This window comes from Procambarus clarkii, chromosome 35, assembly GCF_040958095.1.
Source record: "Procambarus clarkii isolate CNS0578487 chromosome 35, FALCON_Pclarkii_2.0, whole genome shotgun sequence".
In the NCBI taxonomy this organism is placed as follows: Eukaryota; Metazoa; Arthropoda; class Malacostraca; order Decapoda; family Cambaridae; genus Procambarus; species Procambarus clarkii.
In genome coordinates this window covers 33196611-33214712 of record NC_091184.1, presented here as the reverse complement: position 1 = coordinate 33214712, position 18102 = coordinate 33196611, and the positions used below count along the sequence as shown (strand labels likewise).

General features: G+C 35.8%; 2 protein-coding genes across 3 annotated transcripts; one reads left to right on the top strand and one right to left on the bottom strand.

The window, feature by feature from the left end:
• Positions 1 to 1339: 1339 nt before the first annotated feature.
• LOC123768385 (AN1-type zinc finger protein 2A) lies at positions 1340 to 9845 on the bottom strand. Of its 2 annotated transcripts, XM_045758854.2 has the most exons (6): positions 9671 to 9845; positions 7646 to 7688; positions 6313 to 6484; positions 6009 to 6160; positions 4938 to 5130; positions 1340 to 3394 (listed from the first exon to the last, which is right to left on the bottom strand). In XM_045758854.2, exons 1-6 carry the CDS (start codon positions 9723 to 9725, stop codon positions 3188 to 3190), a joined length of 822 nt encoding a protein of 273 aa, XP_045614810.1. In that variant the 5' UTR covers positions 9726 to 9845; the 3' UTR covers positions 1340 to 3187. The 2 variants fall into 2 exon arrangements, with proteins under 2 accessions (XP_045614810.1, XP_045614811.1); XM_045758855.2 differs by lacking the exon at positions 7646 to 7688 and having other exon boundaries at positions 9671 to 9829.
• A 345-nt stretch (positions 9846 to 10190) lies between these two features.
• Positions 10191 to 17374, top strand: LOC123768386 (PRKR-interacting protein 1 homolog). The gene is made up of 3 exons (XM_045758856.2): positions 10191 to 10389; positions 14366 to 14545; positions 16159 to 17374. Exons 1-3 carry the CDS (start codon positions 10294 to 10296, stop codon positions 16558 to 16560), a joined length of 678 nt encoding a protein of 225 aa, XP_045614812.1. The 5' UTR covers positions 10191 to 10293; the 3' UTR covers positions 16561 to 17374.
• The last annotated feature ends 728 nt before the right edge of the window (positions 17375 to 18102 follow it).

Below are 18102 nucleotides of genomic sequence, written 5' to 3'. Positions count from 1 at the left end.
ATGCACACCTGATCCCTTAGGGAACCAGAATTCCAATGCATCCGAAGGTTGCATTTGTTCACTATTTTATACCAAATGCTATTAATTATTGCAAATGATATAACAGTTTTGTGCAAATTGATACTGTAACTATCACTTAATATATAAATTTAAAACTTTTTTTGGCACTGATTTTCTGTTTTAATAGATGAATGAGCTCACTCCACCAGAAAAATTATATTTTTCATTGCGACTGAAAATAACTATCCAGTATTACATTACTGGAATGAACAACCGTCGAACCTGGCTTCCTGGTGTATCAATTTCCGTTTGATTAGAAAGTCCAGCGATATAACAACTACTATATTGAATGAGGTCAGTAAGACGACGTGTTCTACAGTCAGACTAAAAACTTAACCGAGGGTGACTTTTCAAAAAATTATTTCAAATTTTATTAATGTAAATGAATTAGACATATAGCTTGATGTTGAAGAGAAAATAAATCAATAACCCAAGGAAGATTCTTGTTAATAACTTTGGTTTAGGCACAACCAGGTTTAGCTTGGCTAATTTTATATTGTACATTAATAGCTGTCTTTGGCATTTTTTTCCTTTTCTTTATTATGCACCCCATACCCATCCCATGGGCAGTGGTAAGACATTTATATTGGCATGTACAAATAAAGTTTCACTAAATTAAAGCATCAATATTTCATACATCTCTAACTGTAGAAAAATTATACTGTACAAGTGAACAACATAGTATGTAAAGCTCTTATGTACCTTTAAATCATTTTTAAGGCAACCGAGTCATTCATCCTCTTTATAATAAACAATTTAACCAACAAGAAGTTTCAACATGAGAAATTCTTAAACTTTAAAACCATGCAAAGACTGTACATGTTATAGTAACTGAAGTTATGTTTGGCATATCTGTGCTACACTACTAGAACATAGTACAGTTCATAATACCTGAGGTCACAGTATTGTAATCATGTGCCTTATGCAGTTCTGGTACCAAGTGTGAAGTCTGGTATCAAGTACGAAGGGTCCTTTTGCAACATTGAAAAATTTAGTTCCTCTGAAAATGGTGAGAAGCCTGAGCCTCGGTAACAAACATTGATTATGGAGCCTATTTATGTTCAATTAATTCAAGATGTACAAGTTCACTTGTATAACTATGCAGAGAATCCACTAAATATTATAATGAAATAAAATATATGCTAGTGTGTATTTAAAAAATGGATTCTCTTCCAGTGGAAGCGAAGATGTCCAAATCTGTATTTGTGGAGCGAGAGCTAGCTCTTTGGGCCCTGCCTTCTAGCTATTTGCATCTGATGCATTTAAATTTGTCATTATATTTCTTTGTTATATTTGCTCTTGAAGCTATTCATGGAAATATCTTCCACACCTTTCAGTGCATTCCACTTATTAAACACTGTCACTATGAATGGGTTTTCTCATTACCTGGGTTAACTGGAATCCCCAGCTTCCACCTATGTCCTCTTGTCCTATTTACCCTCAAATTGAAAAGGCTGCCATTATCTACCTTGCCTATTCTCTCTCATTACTTGTACATAGTGATCATAGCCCATTTGGTTTGTCTTTTCCTAACATTGTTAGATTGAGATCCCTGGATGTTTTTAATTTTGTTTTCAAATAAAGGCCCCCTTTAGTTGCTACCCTGAGCCATGGTCATTGGTCAACCCCAGAGAGCATACCAGGCCATGTGCGACATCCATAAGATATTGGCCGAGAGTGTAATAGATGTGATCAGATCTTTGTGGGTAATCTCCACTGTTTGTGGTGACCAAGGACACTTCCAACCCCTAAATGATTCACACCTCGTGAGTCAATTGTCACATACCTTGTCCAAGATTTTTGATGACCATCGTGTCCTTGGATCAACAGGTGGTTGGAAGTCAGTCGGGGCTCATTTCCCTGGCCCTCTGGACTCTACTGATGCCTACTGGCATATTCTCATCCATCAGATGTTCAGGGCTTGCCTAGAATTTTGAGTAAGTCACATATGTTGCCATGTTTAAGTTCACTTCCCTTTGGGATAAACCTGGTGGCCAAGATATTTACCTGGGTTACTCGTGAGATTCTTCAGAAGCCACAGTTCCCTGGGAACCCAGGTCCTGGTGTACCATGACATTTGAAAGCATTATAAATACCCGGTAAGCTATATTGTACAAAGAAACAGTTTCATTGGATAAACAAGCCACTTTAATTGAATTCTCCAGCTGTCCTAACGATATTAGGACAGGAAAGAATGTGACGAGGCTTAGCAAGATGGACAGTGTTGTGTTTCAGGTGCTGCCAACTGGTAGTATGCCGAGGGTATATCTGGACCCAGCCTTCCAGCATCTTCGATGTATATACACATAATGTATATATGTTTTGAGAACTTTGAGATGCTCCCAATAATTTAGGTGCTTTATCATGTCTGTGTGTGATGTGAATGTTCTTCGTATTCCCTCTACTTCAGAAATCTCTTCTACGTTGAATGGGTGAAGCGAGTACTGAGCAGTATTCAAGTGATTTGAATAGTAGGGGCATTATGGTAGAATCCCCAGATTTGAAGATTCTCATACTCCACATTATCATTTTCCTGATTGATGGGACAGGTTGGCAGCTAGGACACTTGTTGGCAATTTCAGGGACAACAAGAAGGGGTTGGAAAGACTTAGTGTATGGATGTTGAGCTTTCTATAGCTCACTTTAGCTGGATGATCTCCTTCAGTCCTCACTAGTAATAGTATAACCATGTTGGGACATTTGAAAAAGATCTCTCTGGTGGCAATACTAAATCATAGAATATCCCTCTGACTGGATTTCCTCCCGCACAGGCATCAGTCTTTATAACATAGGGAGCAACAAAGTGGAATATAGCCATGTAAACAACCTGCATCTCTTTCAATGTCATTATCTTGTCATGACAGACTTATATATTATGCCAGAACATGATTAACATCTTCCCAGAATTTGCATGCCGAGTATGATTTAATAAATTTATTAAAAAGGCATATGTTAGTGGAATGTTAAAAACTTATTCAAATATTAGATTAGTTATACCTGGAGTGAGCCATTAAAAAATATTTTTCATTCTATGTGAAAATACAGTACAAAATAATAAGTCATGGTGGTGTCACATCCTTCTCCAGCCACTATATTAAAAATTCCTGAGCAGTGGTGCTAACCATCATTAACAAATATTACAACTGTGGCTGTTGCGTCGCTGACCATTGACTGTTCTCTGATTCTGTTCCATGCTAGCAGCTATAGCTCGAGCAAGCTGAGCATCTTCATCCTCTTGACCATGTTCATTTTCACTTGATTGAATGGTTGAATGATCCCCATTCATATCATGAACCGAGGCAGCCATTGCTCGTGCTAAAGCCTCATCTTCAGACTGTTGGAATAAGGTCCATATTATTGATCAAAAGTATTCATACTAAAGATTGTGCCTAATAGTTTTTCATTTTTAAATGCTTAGTGACTTGCGAGTGAAAATGTCTGGAGAAGAGTCTATGAGACACAAGGAAGTCCTCCAATGGAATGAGACACAAGGAAGTCCTCCAATGGAATGAGACCACTGCAAGTCTGGATTTGGTAAAAGTACAAATAAAAATAACTGCTGTGTATGCATGATTTTGTTATTACAGCAATACATTCTTAAAATTGGAGCTGCACAAGCCTGAAATTTAAATGACTTTTTGGACTATAAAATCAAGCATTGAATATAATGAAATTGCATTTTCCAAGGTTTTCCAAGTAGCTCCTCAAACTTAGCACTGGTATCACCAAACCTTGGCCACCACACCAGGCCTCCAAGACCAGTCACCTTCCAGACCAGAATCTGGCTAACTATGAGGTGAGAGAAGCAGGGATCAACCACAAAACAGGGGAAACCCACCAGAAAGCATAAGCTCCACAAAAAAGTGATTGCTTGAAAAATATTAGGCAACCATAAAAGTAACACAAGTCAATGACGTTGCTGCTGGGTAAATAACCTAACTACGATGCGCCTGACTGTCACCAGATGGAAGCTCAGGGCACCTGGGGTCTCAATCTGTGACCTCACAACTCCAGACAGAAAAAAAGGGAAAGGGTGTTACTGAGGTCTCACCAAACAAGGGAGTTTTATTACATTCAAGGCTTGTTTCTGAAAGGGACCCATTAGTAACTGCCATTCTTTGGCCTGGGGCAAAGAATGGCAACTACTGTATACATAAAATGCCTATGCACACAAAAGCATGATGAGGCCAAAGAACTTTCAACAAGGAGTGAGAGGCCAACATCAGGAGGAATGCCAGAAGCCCTAATTCTGAACAACAGTCACATCGGAAATAATGCCACTGAAGTAGCAAAGAATCACGGAACCTCAGAGCAGCAACAAATAGCAAAATGGCTGGACAGAAAATCACATGGAGGACTGGGGAAGGGGGGGGGGAGAAGAAGAAGTATCAGGGGAAAGTGCCAAGCCATTACAATTATATAGCACTTGGAAGACATGTCAGAATAAAGATTTAGTATTGGGACGGGGAAAAGGAATGGCACCCAATTTATTATATGATATCTATAACTTTCTTTTACTACAGGGTAGTGCTAAACAATCTGATCCTAGTTGATACCTGTCCACCTAATGAAAGTGGGAAAAGGGGTAATAATTATGCATCATAATCCAAAAGGTAATGTTTAGTCTTGCAAGTATAAAAATATACTTTACACAAAACATGTGTGGCTAAGAAGTGTTGTGAGCACTTAGTAAGTAAAAATAATCAAGATGTTTTATAGAGAAAATATTGGAAAAAAAAAAGATGTGACCTGGAAAACAAAATTTATCCTTGGATAACATTTGTAATTTACATAGCAAAATCTTGTGCATACTTCGTGCTGTTTGAGGGCTCACTATACACTACTCAAATGAAATGAAGAGTTAGGTAATTACCTACCATGCCACCTTGAAGTGTTAACAGATTGACCGATTGCACAGGCTGAGCATGACCAGTGGGCCTGGGGCCTCCCGAAGATGGGGAAAAGTACCTAGAAATGCTTTGACTGTTTCCACTCCCGGTACTCTGACTCCGACTTGTACTTCCACTGCCTTGCTTTTTGTTGCTCGACTGTCTTGCTGTAGCAGCCGCTCTGTAAAAACATGTATCATTTAGTTTAAAAAGATTTAATATGCAAGATAAATCTTTTTAACAAATGATGAGTTCAGACACAGAAGTTATAATGCTTGTAAGTATATTCAAAAACCTTAATGGTTTAACAATTTTCTGGCATTGGAAAACAAATTATGTCTTAAAGAATAACAAGATTTTTAAATACTGTATTAAACTAAATGACCTCAGTGATACACGAAGCATTACTATGAGAAGCAGAGAGAGTACCCTGCATACAACTAAGTTCTTTTCACACTTCTGTATTATCACCTAGAGATGTGCTGAAGATTTTCCACCTCTATGATGTCTTTTCATTTAATATCATTTTCAACATCGTAATTTTTTTTTAAGTTATTTCTAACTTTGCATTTTACAGTACTATTGCCTTTTTTAAATTCTTAGTTAAATGTGCTTGTACATGTAATTCTTATTCTTTCAAGACATTTTACTTTTTCAAAGCAAGCAGATGGCAACTACTACACTTTTTTGATTTCCAAATCAGCAAGTGAATGTATTTAACACACGAAGGTTGCTGAAATTGCTGGAAAATATTCCAACTGAGGTTTACCTCATAAAACAAGATTTTCAGGTAAACAAGCCGTCAAATATAAAAATTAATATGAATATGTAGCTAAATTCAAGGACCACAATGCTCATGAAAACAAATATATAATATTGGCTTTACAGTTAAAAGGAATTATGGCCGAAACAGGTAAGCATGAAAGACTCATTCCGAGCTGAGAAATTACACAATAGTATTTAGACTTGCACGAGCTACCCAGGTGGTTAGTGAGGTATTGCCTATAGATACTCAAGCACTGTATTTAAATTTTGATCAAGATTACAACAAAAACTTACAAAGCACGCTCTCTTGCAGTAGAATGACCCTTACAGTCATGGTCAATTGCATGTCTGTGTCTTAAGCAGAAGTTTAGTTTGCAAGAATCACAAGACACGGGTACCATTTCTTTAGTTTTGCAGTTTGCTGCAGAGCACTTGTTAGTGTAGATCTGCAATACATAAAAATTATCAATAAACCTTCATATATGGCTGGCTTTTGAATCATGTTACAAAGAGGTGTATGTATAGATTAATAGATTATTTTTCCCTGTATAATCACACAAATCAACAGTAAACTCAAAAGAACTAAAGGACTATTTACCTTTTTATTTTTGTGTTTACAATTGTTTGTCATGTGGTTATTTACAGCTAAGTCTGGTGGTTGTCCTCTTTTACTTGGGACTGGTTGGTTACACAAGGGGCAAATGGGCACTTGAACATCTGCTTGATATCTCTCTGTACAGCTGTGAGCATCATACTTGTGATGATCAACACTGAAATGAAGGAAACACTGCTGAAAGTGGTCTCTATAAGTAATTACCTTTCTATACACAACATTGTATTTATAAATACACACACAGTTGTGTTTTGTTTATTGAATGTCTGTCAGTCTTTATACCATTACTGATTGTCATGAAAAGCTGCACAAAATATGAAAAGTTCCAAATGTTCAGAAGATTAGTACATTTTACCCTTATGCTGCAATAAATGATCACAATCATTTTATTTTTCTTAGCGTGTTTCTCTGGTGTGATTTACTGCCACCACCGAGTGACCACTTGCTATCATACAAAAGAACATGCCAATACTGTACACTTAAACACCACTTGCAAGCGATCACTAATTGCTGCACCGACTGTCACTTAATGACACCATAGAAAATAATAACAGGATCAAGGGAGCAGGCAGACCTCACTTGTCACTCAGGCTACCACAGTACATTTGAACAAATCAGGAAAACAGAAAAGGACTGGCAGCAACCCAGGGACTATATCGGAAAGTTTGATATGCCATGAAACACATGAAAATTTAACACCGAAACAAACATCTTGAGGAGGAACAACCAATAACCTTTACCTGAATTAGCCGCTGTAGAGCCAAGATGTGTAAAAATGAATCACTAGGTGATACTTTAAATGAGATCTGCCTGCTGACACACACACACAACACACACACACACACACACACACACACACACAGTATATACAAGAGTTGCTACATTCTTGTACAGCCACTAGCACGCATTTCATTTCAGGCAAGATAGCGAGCATTTCCTTAGTGGTGAATTAGCTCATCACTGTCTCCCTGACCCATCTGTGTGACAAAATCATTTACAAATATCTTTGACATGGTGTTAGAGCCTAGCAAGTAAATTTCATTGTGTGGACAAGATGAACATAAGGATTAGCAACCCATATATTTTTTTTCAACATTTAACTACAATACTATTAAAGGAGAAATAAATACATATCATGGTAGTCTCTAATGTTAAGTTATGCAAAGGCTTATATGAAAATAAGATTGTTGAAAACCTATTTAAAAAAAGTATTAATACTGTATTACTGTATAGTACCAATATATTTAAATACCCTTATTTCCCCAAAGTGACTAAGCTGAGTCACAACTTGCATCATGGCTGCAATATTTTTACTTACCAGAATTCTTTTTTGCACAAGTCACACGTGAAGGGGAGAAAATCTGAAAAGATATATCTCATAAATCACACACACAAATTTATACACCACAAATGACATTTCAGCATTACAACAATGATATACAGTATTGTATAAGGATATTTAGTACTGTACTTCAAATCTAGATTTTTCCTGCCATGCTCCCGCTAAGATTTGCAAAGAAGCCACAGAACAAAATACCACCTAAATTATTTAAACCAATCAAATTTATATTTTAACGTGATTAGATTTAGAAGCAAAACCTAAACATTACTTACAATGTCTAAATACTTTGACACATGGGATGTAGTTTGAGTTGTGATGTGTTTGGTGTTATGGTTAGCAACTATGCAGGGAAGCATGTTGCAGAGGGGGGTACAACCAAACTGCTCTCATACATAGACCCAAAAGGGAGAGATAATTATCAAGGGAAAGCGCCAAGCCATTACAACTATATAGCACTTGGAAGGGGTCATGATAAGGATTTGGAATGGGACGGGGAGACAAGGAATGGTGTCCAACCACTTGGATGGTCGGGGATTGAATGCCGACCAACATGAAGCGAGACCATTGATCTACCATCCAGCCCAAGTGGTTGGACAAAAGGGAGCAGTTGCTTTCCAGATACCACACAACCTGGAAAACCTGTGGTACCTGATGCTTGTTATAATAATTACTGTACCACAGTTGTGTTGGGAGAAGAATGTCAAATAATTTGTAATTAATCCCTAACTAGTCATAGGGAGGAATTAAGCTATAGCTATGGGGGAGACTTTAATGTTAACACATCCTTGGAAAATTTTGTCATATACACTGTGTGTGTGTGTGTGTGTGTGTGTTGTATGACAGCCATGAAATGCTGTGTTTTACTTATGATAAACTGTTTTGTAGTTTAACTACTGCACTGAGCAAAGTGCTTTGAGGTGCTCGATCGTATGTGTGCAGAGTGCCATAAAGCATTCCCATTTTACACTAGATAATTGTTTTTAAACAAACCCCACTTATAAGTTTCCACAATTCTGTATGGTTATACTGTAATGAAGTATACCAGGTAAACTAATTTTCATTTGAATCATTATCATGCATTATGTGTACTAGGAGTGCGCTGTCATATGTGGATGCCATACTGGTGGCTTACACCTTTGTTTCAATCTATACTCATCACTCCTATGGTGCCAATTAGGCCATATGTCATCACCCAGAGCACAACACCATCGACTACAGTATTATGTTCATATATTTTTCACTACTCTATACTGGTTGTAAAGGAGTATGTCATGTAAACCAATTCGTCAATTAAAACATTATCGTGAAGTTATGTGAATTATGTGATTTATCAAGTTATTTAACACACACGCACACTCTTCTGTAAATAATGATAAATAAGTGATAAACACACTGTAAAACATCTGAGGATTACACAGAAAGCGTCAACAAAGTCAGGCACCTTATGTTGGCAGACGCCAAACACGGCCATCACACCAGTGGTGGCTGTGTCTACTGAGTTCCAGTCAGTGGTGGCCATGTTCCAGAGTGCCTCTTCCCAGTGAAATAATAAATACACTTATTTTCGTATTTTGCTTACATTTTGCATATAAATTAATAATTCTATAATGACCGATTTGTAATTATTTTATTTGTTGCGCACAGGCAGGTATGAACAGACCCCGTGGCGAAGTGGCAAGACGCTCGCCTGGTGTTTCAGCGAGCACTTTAGCCAGGGATCGTATCCTGGCCGGGGAGGATTTACTGGGTGCAAATCCTTAACTGTAGCCTCTGTTTACCCAACAGTAAAATGGGTACCTGGTTATTAAACGATTTGGCGGGTCGTATTCCGGGGAATATTAAGATTAAGGACTTGCCCAAAACACTATGCGTGCTAGTGGCTATACAAGAATGCAAAAACCCTAGTATATATATATACAAATAAATAATTAAATGACCTTTTGCTATAGCTGCTGCCCATGGGTTAAACAAAAACTAGGTAACTCTTCTTTCTTAGCTTACCCAGCTGTCGACATGTAGGTTCCGAGCAGTGTGTCCCTATGTGTGGCAGCTCCATTATGATATCACACGCCAAGAGAGAGAGAATACGCAGCAAGACTGACTGAGGTCTGGCCTCCTCCCGATCCTCTTGAACCTTTACTCAGCTGATTCACTATTTACATGACTTCACAGCCTCGGTGTCTGCCAGAATAATAGTAACAGTAAGCTCATCACTTCATAACTAACAGAAAATTATATGATTTATCTTTATTCATGTGTATAAAATTTAATTTGAAATTATTTAATGATAAATTTTATCTATAACAAATATACCAGAACCAAGAAGAGTAGAATTTTAGTATAGGAGTGAACTGTCGAACTACTGACCCTCCCCGGGATGCAACCACACAGCTCTATCTATAAATCCATCAGAATGTTTATAACTCCGCATCTATGTATGTACTTTCCCTAAATAAAATTATTATTATAACTATAGTGGACATAATTACCGCCGTGACTATTGTTATGCCAGCCTCCCACTACGCAAAACACGTTTACGCTCCAAACAATCTTGCGTCAGCTCCTTGACACGATTTCTCAGAAGCGTCTAAGATCGTCGGGAATAATCTGGAAGTGCCTCAGCCATGTCTGATGAGGAGGAAGACGACAAGCAAGTCACTGTTGTGAAGAATGCAACGGACCTGCAACGATTAAAGCTAGAGAAGCTTATGAAAAACCCTGTAGGTTGTTGTATTGAAGGTCTTAATGTTGTATGATAATTTGTTTTGTCTGGGGGCAGGCAGCCTTTATGTATATAATATATATATATATATATATATATATATATATATATATATATATATATATATATATATATATATATATATATATATATATAATATACTATTATGTATAGTATACAGAACTATACACACACACACACATATATATATATATATATATATATATATATATATATATATATGCAGAATAACCACATATGAAAAATAGAAAATGCTTAACGCATTTTCGGCTAATTCGCCTTCATCAGAGCAAAGTAGAATGAGGATAAGATTGCTGATCAGACCTTTATATCCGCCTGGGCAGATCACCTGACCACCAAAAATAAGTGGAGGAAAGGAATTATAAGAAAGAAGGTAATTGCAGAAGGCCTATTGGCCCATACAAGGCAGCTCCTATTAATATCTCCAAGTGCCATACGTGTTTAAATGATTGCTATATTGTTTTGACGTGCTATATTGAGGCTTAAATAGGGATCCAACTTGTACATACCGGGGCTCACATTAAGGCTGTTGTTACAATGTTTGATCAGGGCAGACTCGATCACGTTTCGTTCAACAAAATCCTTACTTTTAACAATACATTTTGCCCCTGTGAAGTCGATAGAATGATTACATAAACTGGAATGTAAATACAATGCACTGGATTGCTGGGCTGTACGAATAGCGTATGAATGCTGTTTTAAACGCGAGGAAAGAGTTTTACCTGTCTGGCCGATGTAAACACATGCACACTCATTACAAGGGATGGAATACACACAACCTGCTACAGACGAGGGCGAGTTCTTAATTAACATGGACTTAACTGTATTATCATTTTTGAACACTAAATTAATATTAAGGTTCTTCAGGGCTGGGGCAAGATTTACTAGACCCTCAGAATATGGTAATACCAACGAATTTTTCAGTTCTGGTTTCGACTTAGTAGTCTGTTTGTAGAAAGTTCTTTTTGCTTGACCAAACGCAAGATCCAAGATCGATTTTGGGTATTTTAACTTCTTCCCAATTTCAAATATATTTGCTATTTCTTCATCGAAAAATTCCGGACTACAAACTCTCAGTGCTCTGAGAAACATACCAGAAAAAACTGCCCGCTTGACCTGAACATGATGATTTGAATAGAAATGTACATACGAGCACACATTGGTAGGTTTCCTATACACATTGAATTTGAAACTTCTACCAATTCTATGAATCATGATGTCTAAAAAAGGCAGAACACCATTCACTTCGTTCTCAATTGTGAATTTAATTGACGGAACCAGCGAATTGATTTGATTGAGAAAATCAGTTTCGTCATGATTAACCGGCCACAGGCACAAAATATCGTCAACGTACCTGTACCAAAGCAAATTTGAGGGTAAAATCCTGGGAAGGATATTTGTTTCGAAACATTCCATGTACAGATTGCTCAAAACAGGGGAGAGGGGATTACCCATCGCCATGCCAAATGTTTGTTTATAAAATGAATCATTAAAGCTGAAATAATAACTAACACCATTATTGAACTTATAAAATTGTGCATTAAAGATAATTATTTCAGCTTTAATGATTCATTTTATAAACAAACATTTGGCATGGCGATGGGTAATCCCCTCTCCCCTGTTTTGAGCAATCTGTACATGGAATGTTTCGAAACAAATATCCTTCCCAGGATTTTACCCTCAAATTTGCTTTGGTACAGGTACGTTGACGATATTTTGTGCCTGTGGCCGGTTAATCATGACGAAACTGATTTTCTCAATCAAATCAATTCGCTGGTTCCGTCAATTAAATTCACAATTGAGAACGAAGTGAATGGTGTTCTGCCTTTTTTAGACATCATGATTCATAGAATTGGTAGAAGTTTCAAATTCAATGTGTATAGGAAACCTACCAATGTGTGCTCGTATGTACATTTCTATTCAAATCATCATGTTCAGGTCAAGCGGGCAGTTTTTTCTGGTATGTTTCTCAGAGCACTGAGAGTTTGTAGTCCGGAATTTTTCGATGAAGAAATAGCAAATATATTTGAAATTGGGAAGAAGTTAAAATACCCAAAATCGATCTTGGATCTTGCGTTTGGTCAAGCAAAAAGAACTTTCTACAAACAGACTACTAAGTCGAAACCAGAACTGAAAAATTCGTTGGTATTACCATATTCTGAGGGTCTAGTAAATCTTGCCCCAGCCCTGAAGAACCTTAATATTAATTTAGTGTTCAAAAATGATAATACAGTTAAGTCCATGTTAATTAAGAACTCGCCCTCGTCTGTAGCAGGTTGTGTGTATTCCATCCCTTGTAATGAGTGTGCATGTGTTTACATCGGCCAGACAGGTAAAACTCTTTCCTCGCGTTTAAAACAGCATTCATACGCTATTCGTACAGCCCAGCAATCCAGTGCATTGTATTTACATTCCAGTTTATGTAATCATTCTATCGACTTCACAGGGGCAAAATGTATTGTTAAAAGTAAGGATTTTGTTGAACGAAACGTGATCGAGTCTGCCCTGATCAAACATTGTAACAACAGCCTTAATGTGAGCCCCGGTATGTACAAGTTGGATCCCTATTTAAGCCTCAATATAGCACGTCAAAACAATATAGCAATCATTTAAACACGTATGGCACTTGGAGATATTAATAGGAGCTGCCTTGTATGGGCCAATAGGCCTTCTGCAATTACCTTCTTTCTTATAATTCCTTTCCTCCACTTATTTTTGGTGGTCAGGTGATCTGCCCAGGCGGATATAAAGGTCTGATCAGCAATCTTATCCTCATTCTACTTTGCTCTGATGAAGGCGAATTAGCCGAAAACGCGTTAAGCATTTTCTATTTTTCATATGTGGTTATTCTGCATACTTGGATCAGTGTTTTTGTGATCATTGTTGCATATATATATATATATATATATATATATATATATATATATATATATATATATATATATATATATATATATATATATATATATATATTGGTGTATACTGGCAGCAGGTTTTCTTTCAAACATGTTTCATTGAATATGACCGCATATTCTGTGTTTATTATTTTCTGGTTTAGGGCTTCTATCCCTCTTAACTATTTTCTTAGCATCAGGGCTTAATTGAAATAGGAGTTCTCCAAAACTCATTTTCGTACTTTTGAGGTGAAGTACTTTTCTACACCTCAAAAGTACGAAAATGAGTTTTGGAGAACTCCTATTTCAATTAAGCCCTGATGCTAAGAAAATAGTTAGAGAGATAGAAGCCCTAAACCAGAAAATAATACACACAGAATATATATATATATATATATATATATATATATATATATATATATATATATATATATATGTGTGTGTGTGTGTGTGTGTATAGTTCTGTATACTATACATATAATAGTATATTATATATAGTATATATATATATATATATATATATATATATATATATATATATATATATAATATTTTTTATATATATTTTAGGATTGTATCGAGGTTTCCCCAAAGTCAACTACTGATCCTCCCCTGGATGCAACCACACAGTTGTCTCACATTTTGCAGGGTCTGCGTTCAATCCCCAGTGTTTCAAGTGGTTGGGTACCATTCACTCACTCCATCCTCATATCCCAGCTCCTTACCTTTATATTTGGTTAAGGATACAGTATTTATAATGGTGTTTGTAGTGTGAGCTGTACTCTGCTTAGAAATAGGTAATATATCCCTTGATTAGCTATGATTGAAACATGTCTACTTATATAAATACCATACAGTATGAGTTATACATGTTTTGCATTTTTATTTAAAGCATTAAACACTGTAATATTTTATGCCGTTCTACAGGATTTACAGTGTAGTTTATATACTGTACTTTAATACTTAAAAAAACATTCATGAAGGAATGTGCAGGAGTTTCAACTTAGTGTTGTTAAAGTAGCATCATGTCTTCCACAGGAGAAACCTGCTTTCATCCCAGAGCGACCAAAAGATAAAAGATTCTCTGATCCAGCTGAATTTGTACGCAATGTCATGGGATCCAGTGCTGGAGCTGGTAGTGGAGAATTTCACGTTTATCGCCATATAAGACGGAGAGAATATTCTCGTCAGGAATTTTTACAGCACTCTAAAGAGAAGGTATAAGAATTAGAGATACTGTACTATATTCCATGACATTAGGATTAGCCTTTTATTGCAATAATGTGCAGCACTGTACATTACATGGAAATCATGTTTTTTCATTTCATAAGAGGAATCTTACAGCATGTCATAGATGTAATAAATGTGAACAGAAACTGTCTGTGCCTGTCTATGTCTCTGAAGCCATGCTTCACTTGGCATGGGAACAAAAAACTTGCACTGTACAATTATATAGGATTTCTATACTTTTGTATTCTGAATTAATATAAGTAGATAACAAAAAGTAGGGGTTCTATGCATTTATATAGGTGTTCATACTTAGATTCACTTTCCTAGAATTCTCACTTAGTATATTGCCCACAAATTACATTAAGCTTTTAAAATCTATAAAATGGCAAAACACTTATAGTAAAAAATAAAAATCATTGCTATAATGTGTTCAGGTTTAATTTGAATATTTTGTAGATCTTGGATTAAACTTACTGTATTACTTACTCCAAGTTGTCTGATTGTGTAGTTTATACAGTTTGAAAATGCAGCTCGGTACTGGTCCTGAGTTGATTTCTGGGCAAGGCAAAGGGAAGGGAACTATTGGGGTAAGCGTCAAGTCATTTCAACTATATAGCACTTGGAAGGGATCAGGATAAGGATTTGGGATGGGGCAGGTGGTAGGAATGGTGCCAAACCACTTGGAGTTACGCACATGTATTTGTGACCGATACATAAGAAGAAACTTTGCCCAACCACTTTGATCAGGATGATTGAGCGGCAGTCTCGCTTCCTGTAGGTCAGCGTTCAATCCCCGACCGTCCAAGGGGTTGGGCACCATTCCTAGCCCCTGTCCTATCCCAAATCCTTATCCTATTGGCTGATTATTCAGCCAAGAAAGCATTTATATACAGTATATTATTATTTATTATTATTATTATTATGATGGATGACTGCAATTTAAGCTGCATAATTTTTTAGACAGTAAATAAATTTATTTTACAACTTTTTCTTTTAAATAACACACATCTCTTTTGTAACTTTCCCATTTACCTGGTACAGTAATCAGATTATTGGGTTTGCATTTATTGTTGAGGGCTAGTACTGTACTTACTATGTATTGCTACCCTCTGTATGCTTTCTCTTTTGATTAAATTTCCCAGTTACAATCATCAACAGATAATAAGAAATTAAAGAAGATACAATGGGAGATTTTGTTTACGAGTAATTATGATTCTTTTTAACACAAATGATTGGCTATATTATACTGTATTTGTTTGTTCTGGATAAATTGTTAAAAATATAGCCAATTGCTTGAAATACTTTCTACATTATTATTTAAATATAGTACAAATATGCCATTTTGTTGAGTGTCCGTAACAGAATACAAAAAGGTCTAGAATTTGTTAAATGTAATTTATTGGTAATGTTCACAAATATATAGTTGTTTAGGTTATACAGCAGCTGAAATTTGAATAGTAGATTTTGGGTAAACTTCATGGGAATGTTTTAATAAGTTGATTATTTTGATGGCCTCTTTAATTAAGCATAAAGAATGTAAGAGATTTTCCCTGTATGTTTATCTTTGGAATATTGATATTTTTTTACATTTATCATCACAGGATGATTTGGACAGAGACTACCATTACAAACTGGAGGAAAACAGAAGAGCGGTTGAAGAGAAAGCTGCAAAGAATAGAGCAAAGAGACATCGACAGAAAGAGAGACAAAAAGCAAAGAGACAGAAGCTGAAAGAAATGAAGAAAAAAGGAATATCTCCAGGAAAAGAAAGTTCATCATCATCAGAAGTAGAAAGTGATGCAGATGAAGTAGAAGTGCCACCTGTTAATAATGATTTGAAGATCAATAAAGAGAAAGAATCAAGCTCAGACATTGTAGAAGTCAAAACTGGTGACATTATAGAAAAGAATAGTAATGGAAAAGAAGAAGCAATAGAGGAAGAGCAAAGTGAGGCTGTGGATAAACAAGACAGAGAGGAAAACATTTCTAATAAGGATTCTTGAATGCAATAAAGATGCAAAAGTACAAATTGCTTTCTTAGAAGGACAAATCATTGCACTCTTAACACTTTGGCATATTTTTTAATTTACTGTACAAGCAAGAGTGGTTAATAAAATCATAAATATTAAAAGTTAAGTGCTTAAGAGTGGTTAATAAATATTTTCACTGTGTCAAAGTTATATTTTATTTAATTCTTAGCCCATGATAACACTGATGAATTGAGACATTTTGTGCTGTGATAAGGCTAATAAAGATAACATTTGACACCTAAATTAGACAAGGGATTGCTAAAAGGATAATATGATATGAAATTTGTTGCCAAAGTTTATACACAAAATAATAACCTTTTAAAACTATACAGTATAGTATGTGTAAATTACACTGCATCACACATTATGAATGTCATTTCTTATTTTTTTGCACTTGACTATGAATTCATTCAATATATTTTTGCTCTATATACAGTAGCTGTATTGTACATATGCTAATATTCAGAAAACAACTCCTTTCCCAGTCCATAATTTAATGTTATTGCCATTTATTTTATATCTTGATTATTTGCACATATTTGAAATTTTAAATTTTGTCTTTTTATATAGGAAATGTTAAAATATCAACAAATAGTTAAATTTTAAATAATTTGTATATGCTAGTAAATACAGTAGTGCAATTTTGTCCGTTATTTTAAGTTCAGCTGAAAATGCTTTGCATAATTGTGGCTTCATTATTGTGTGTAACTCCTGTCACTACAATTGTACTTTACTCTTATGTTCTTTATACACCCATTCTTTTTAATAAAAATTATTATTATTATTATTATTATTATTTTATTATAGGGATTGTTGGGCATCCCCTGAGGGCACCAAAAATTATCCTCATATTCATTCTGTAGTGTTTCTATTGTTTTTTGAACATTTAATGAGATGTTGGTCATGACAGTAAACTAGGGATCAAGTAAAAATCATGTAGAACAATGTGGCATGTTTAATACCAATGCATGCTATTATACCAGCAAATATTTTAGAGATTTTATTTTGATTTTATTTTTTATTTATATGTACAAGAGTTATTTCATTCTTGTACAGTCACAAGGCATGCATAGCATTTCGGGCAAGTCCTTAATCCTATTTTCCCCGGAATACGACCCACTAAATTGTTAAACAACCAGTTACCCATTTTACTGTTGGGGAAACAGGCAAGTTAAGGATTGACGCCCAACAATAACAGGCCAAAGTGCTTGCGAAACACCAGGCGAGTGTCTTACCACTTTGCCACAGTAACTGCTAGTATTTCTTTGAGCCCAATGAAGATGTGATTCACCACCTAAAATTTCCCTGCTGATTCCGACTATGAGATATATGTATTAATTGATGTATTAACACATCAATTTTCGATGTGTTGATAAATGACTTTTTAAAAGTTTTTTTAGGACATGGATCTAATTTTTTGTTACATTTTGAGATGATAAAACTACACATTCCAGTGGCATGAGTGTTAAAAGTGTGAGGCCGGTTACTACTGTTTTCACTAATGTAGATGACAGC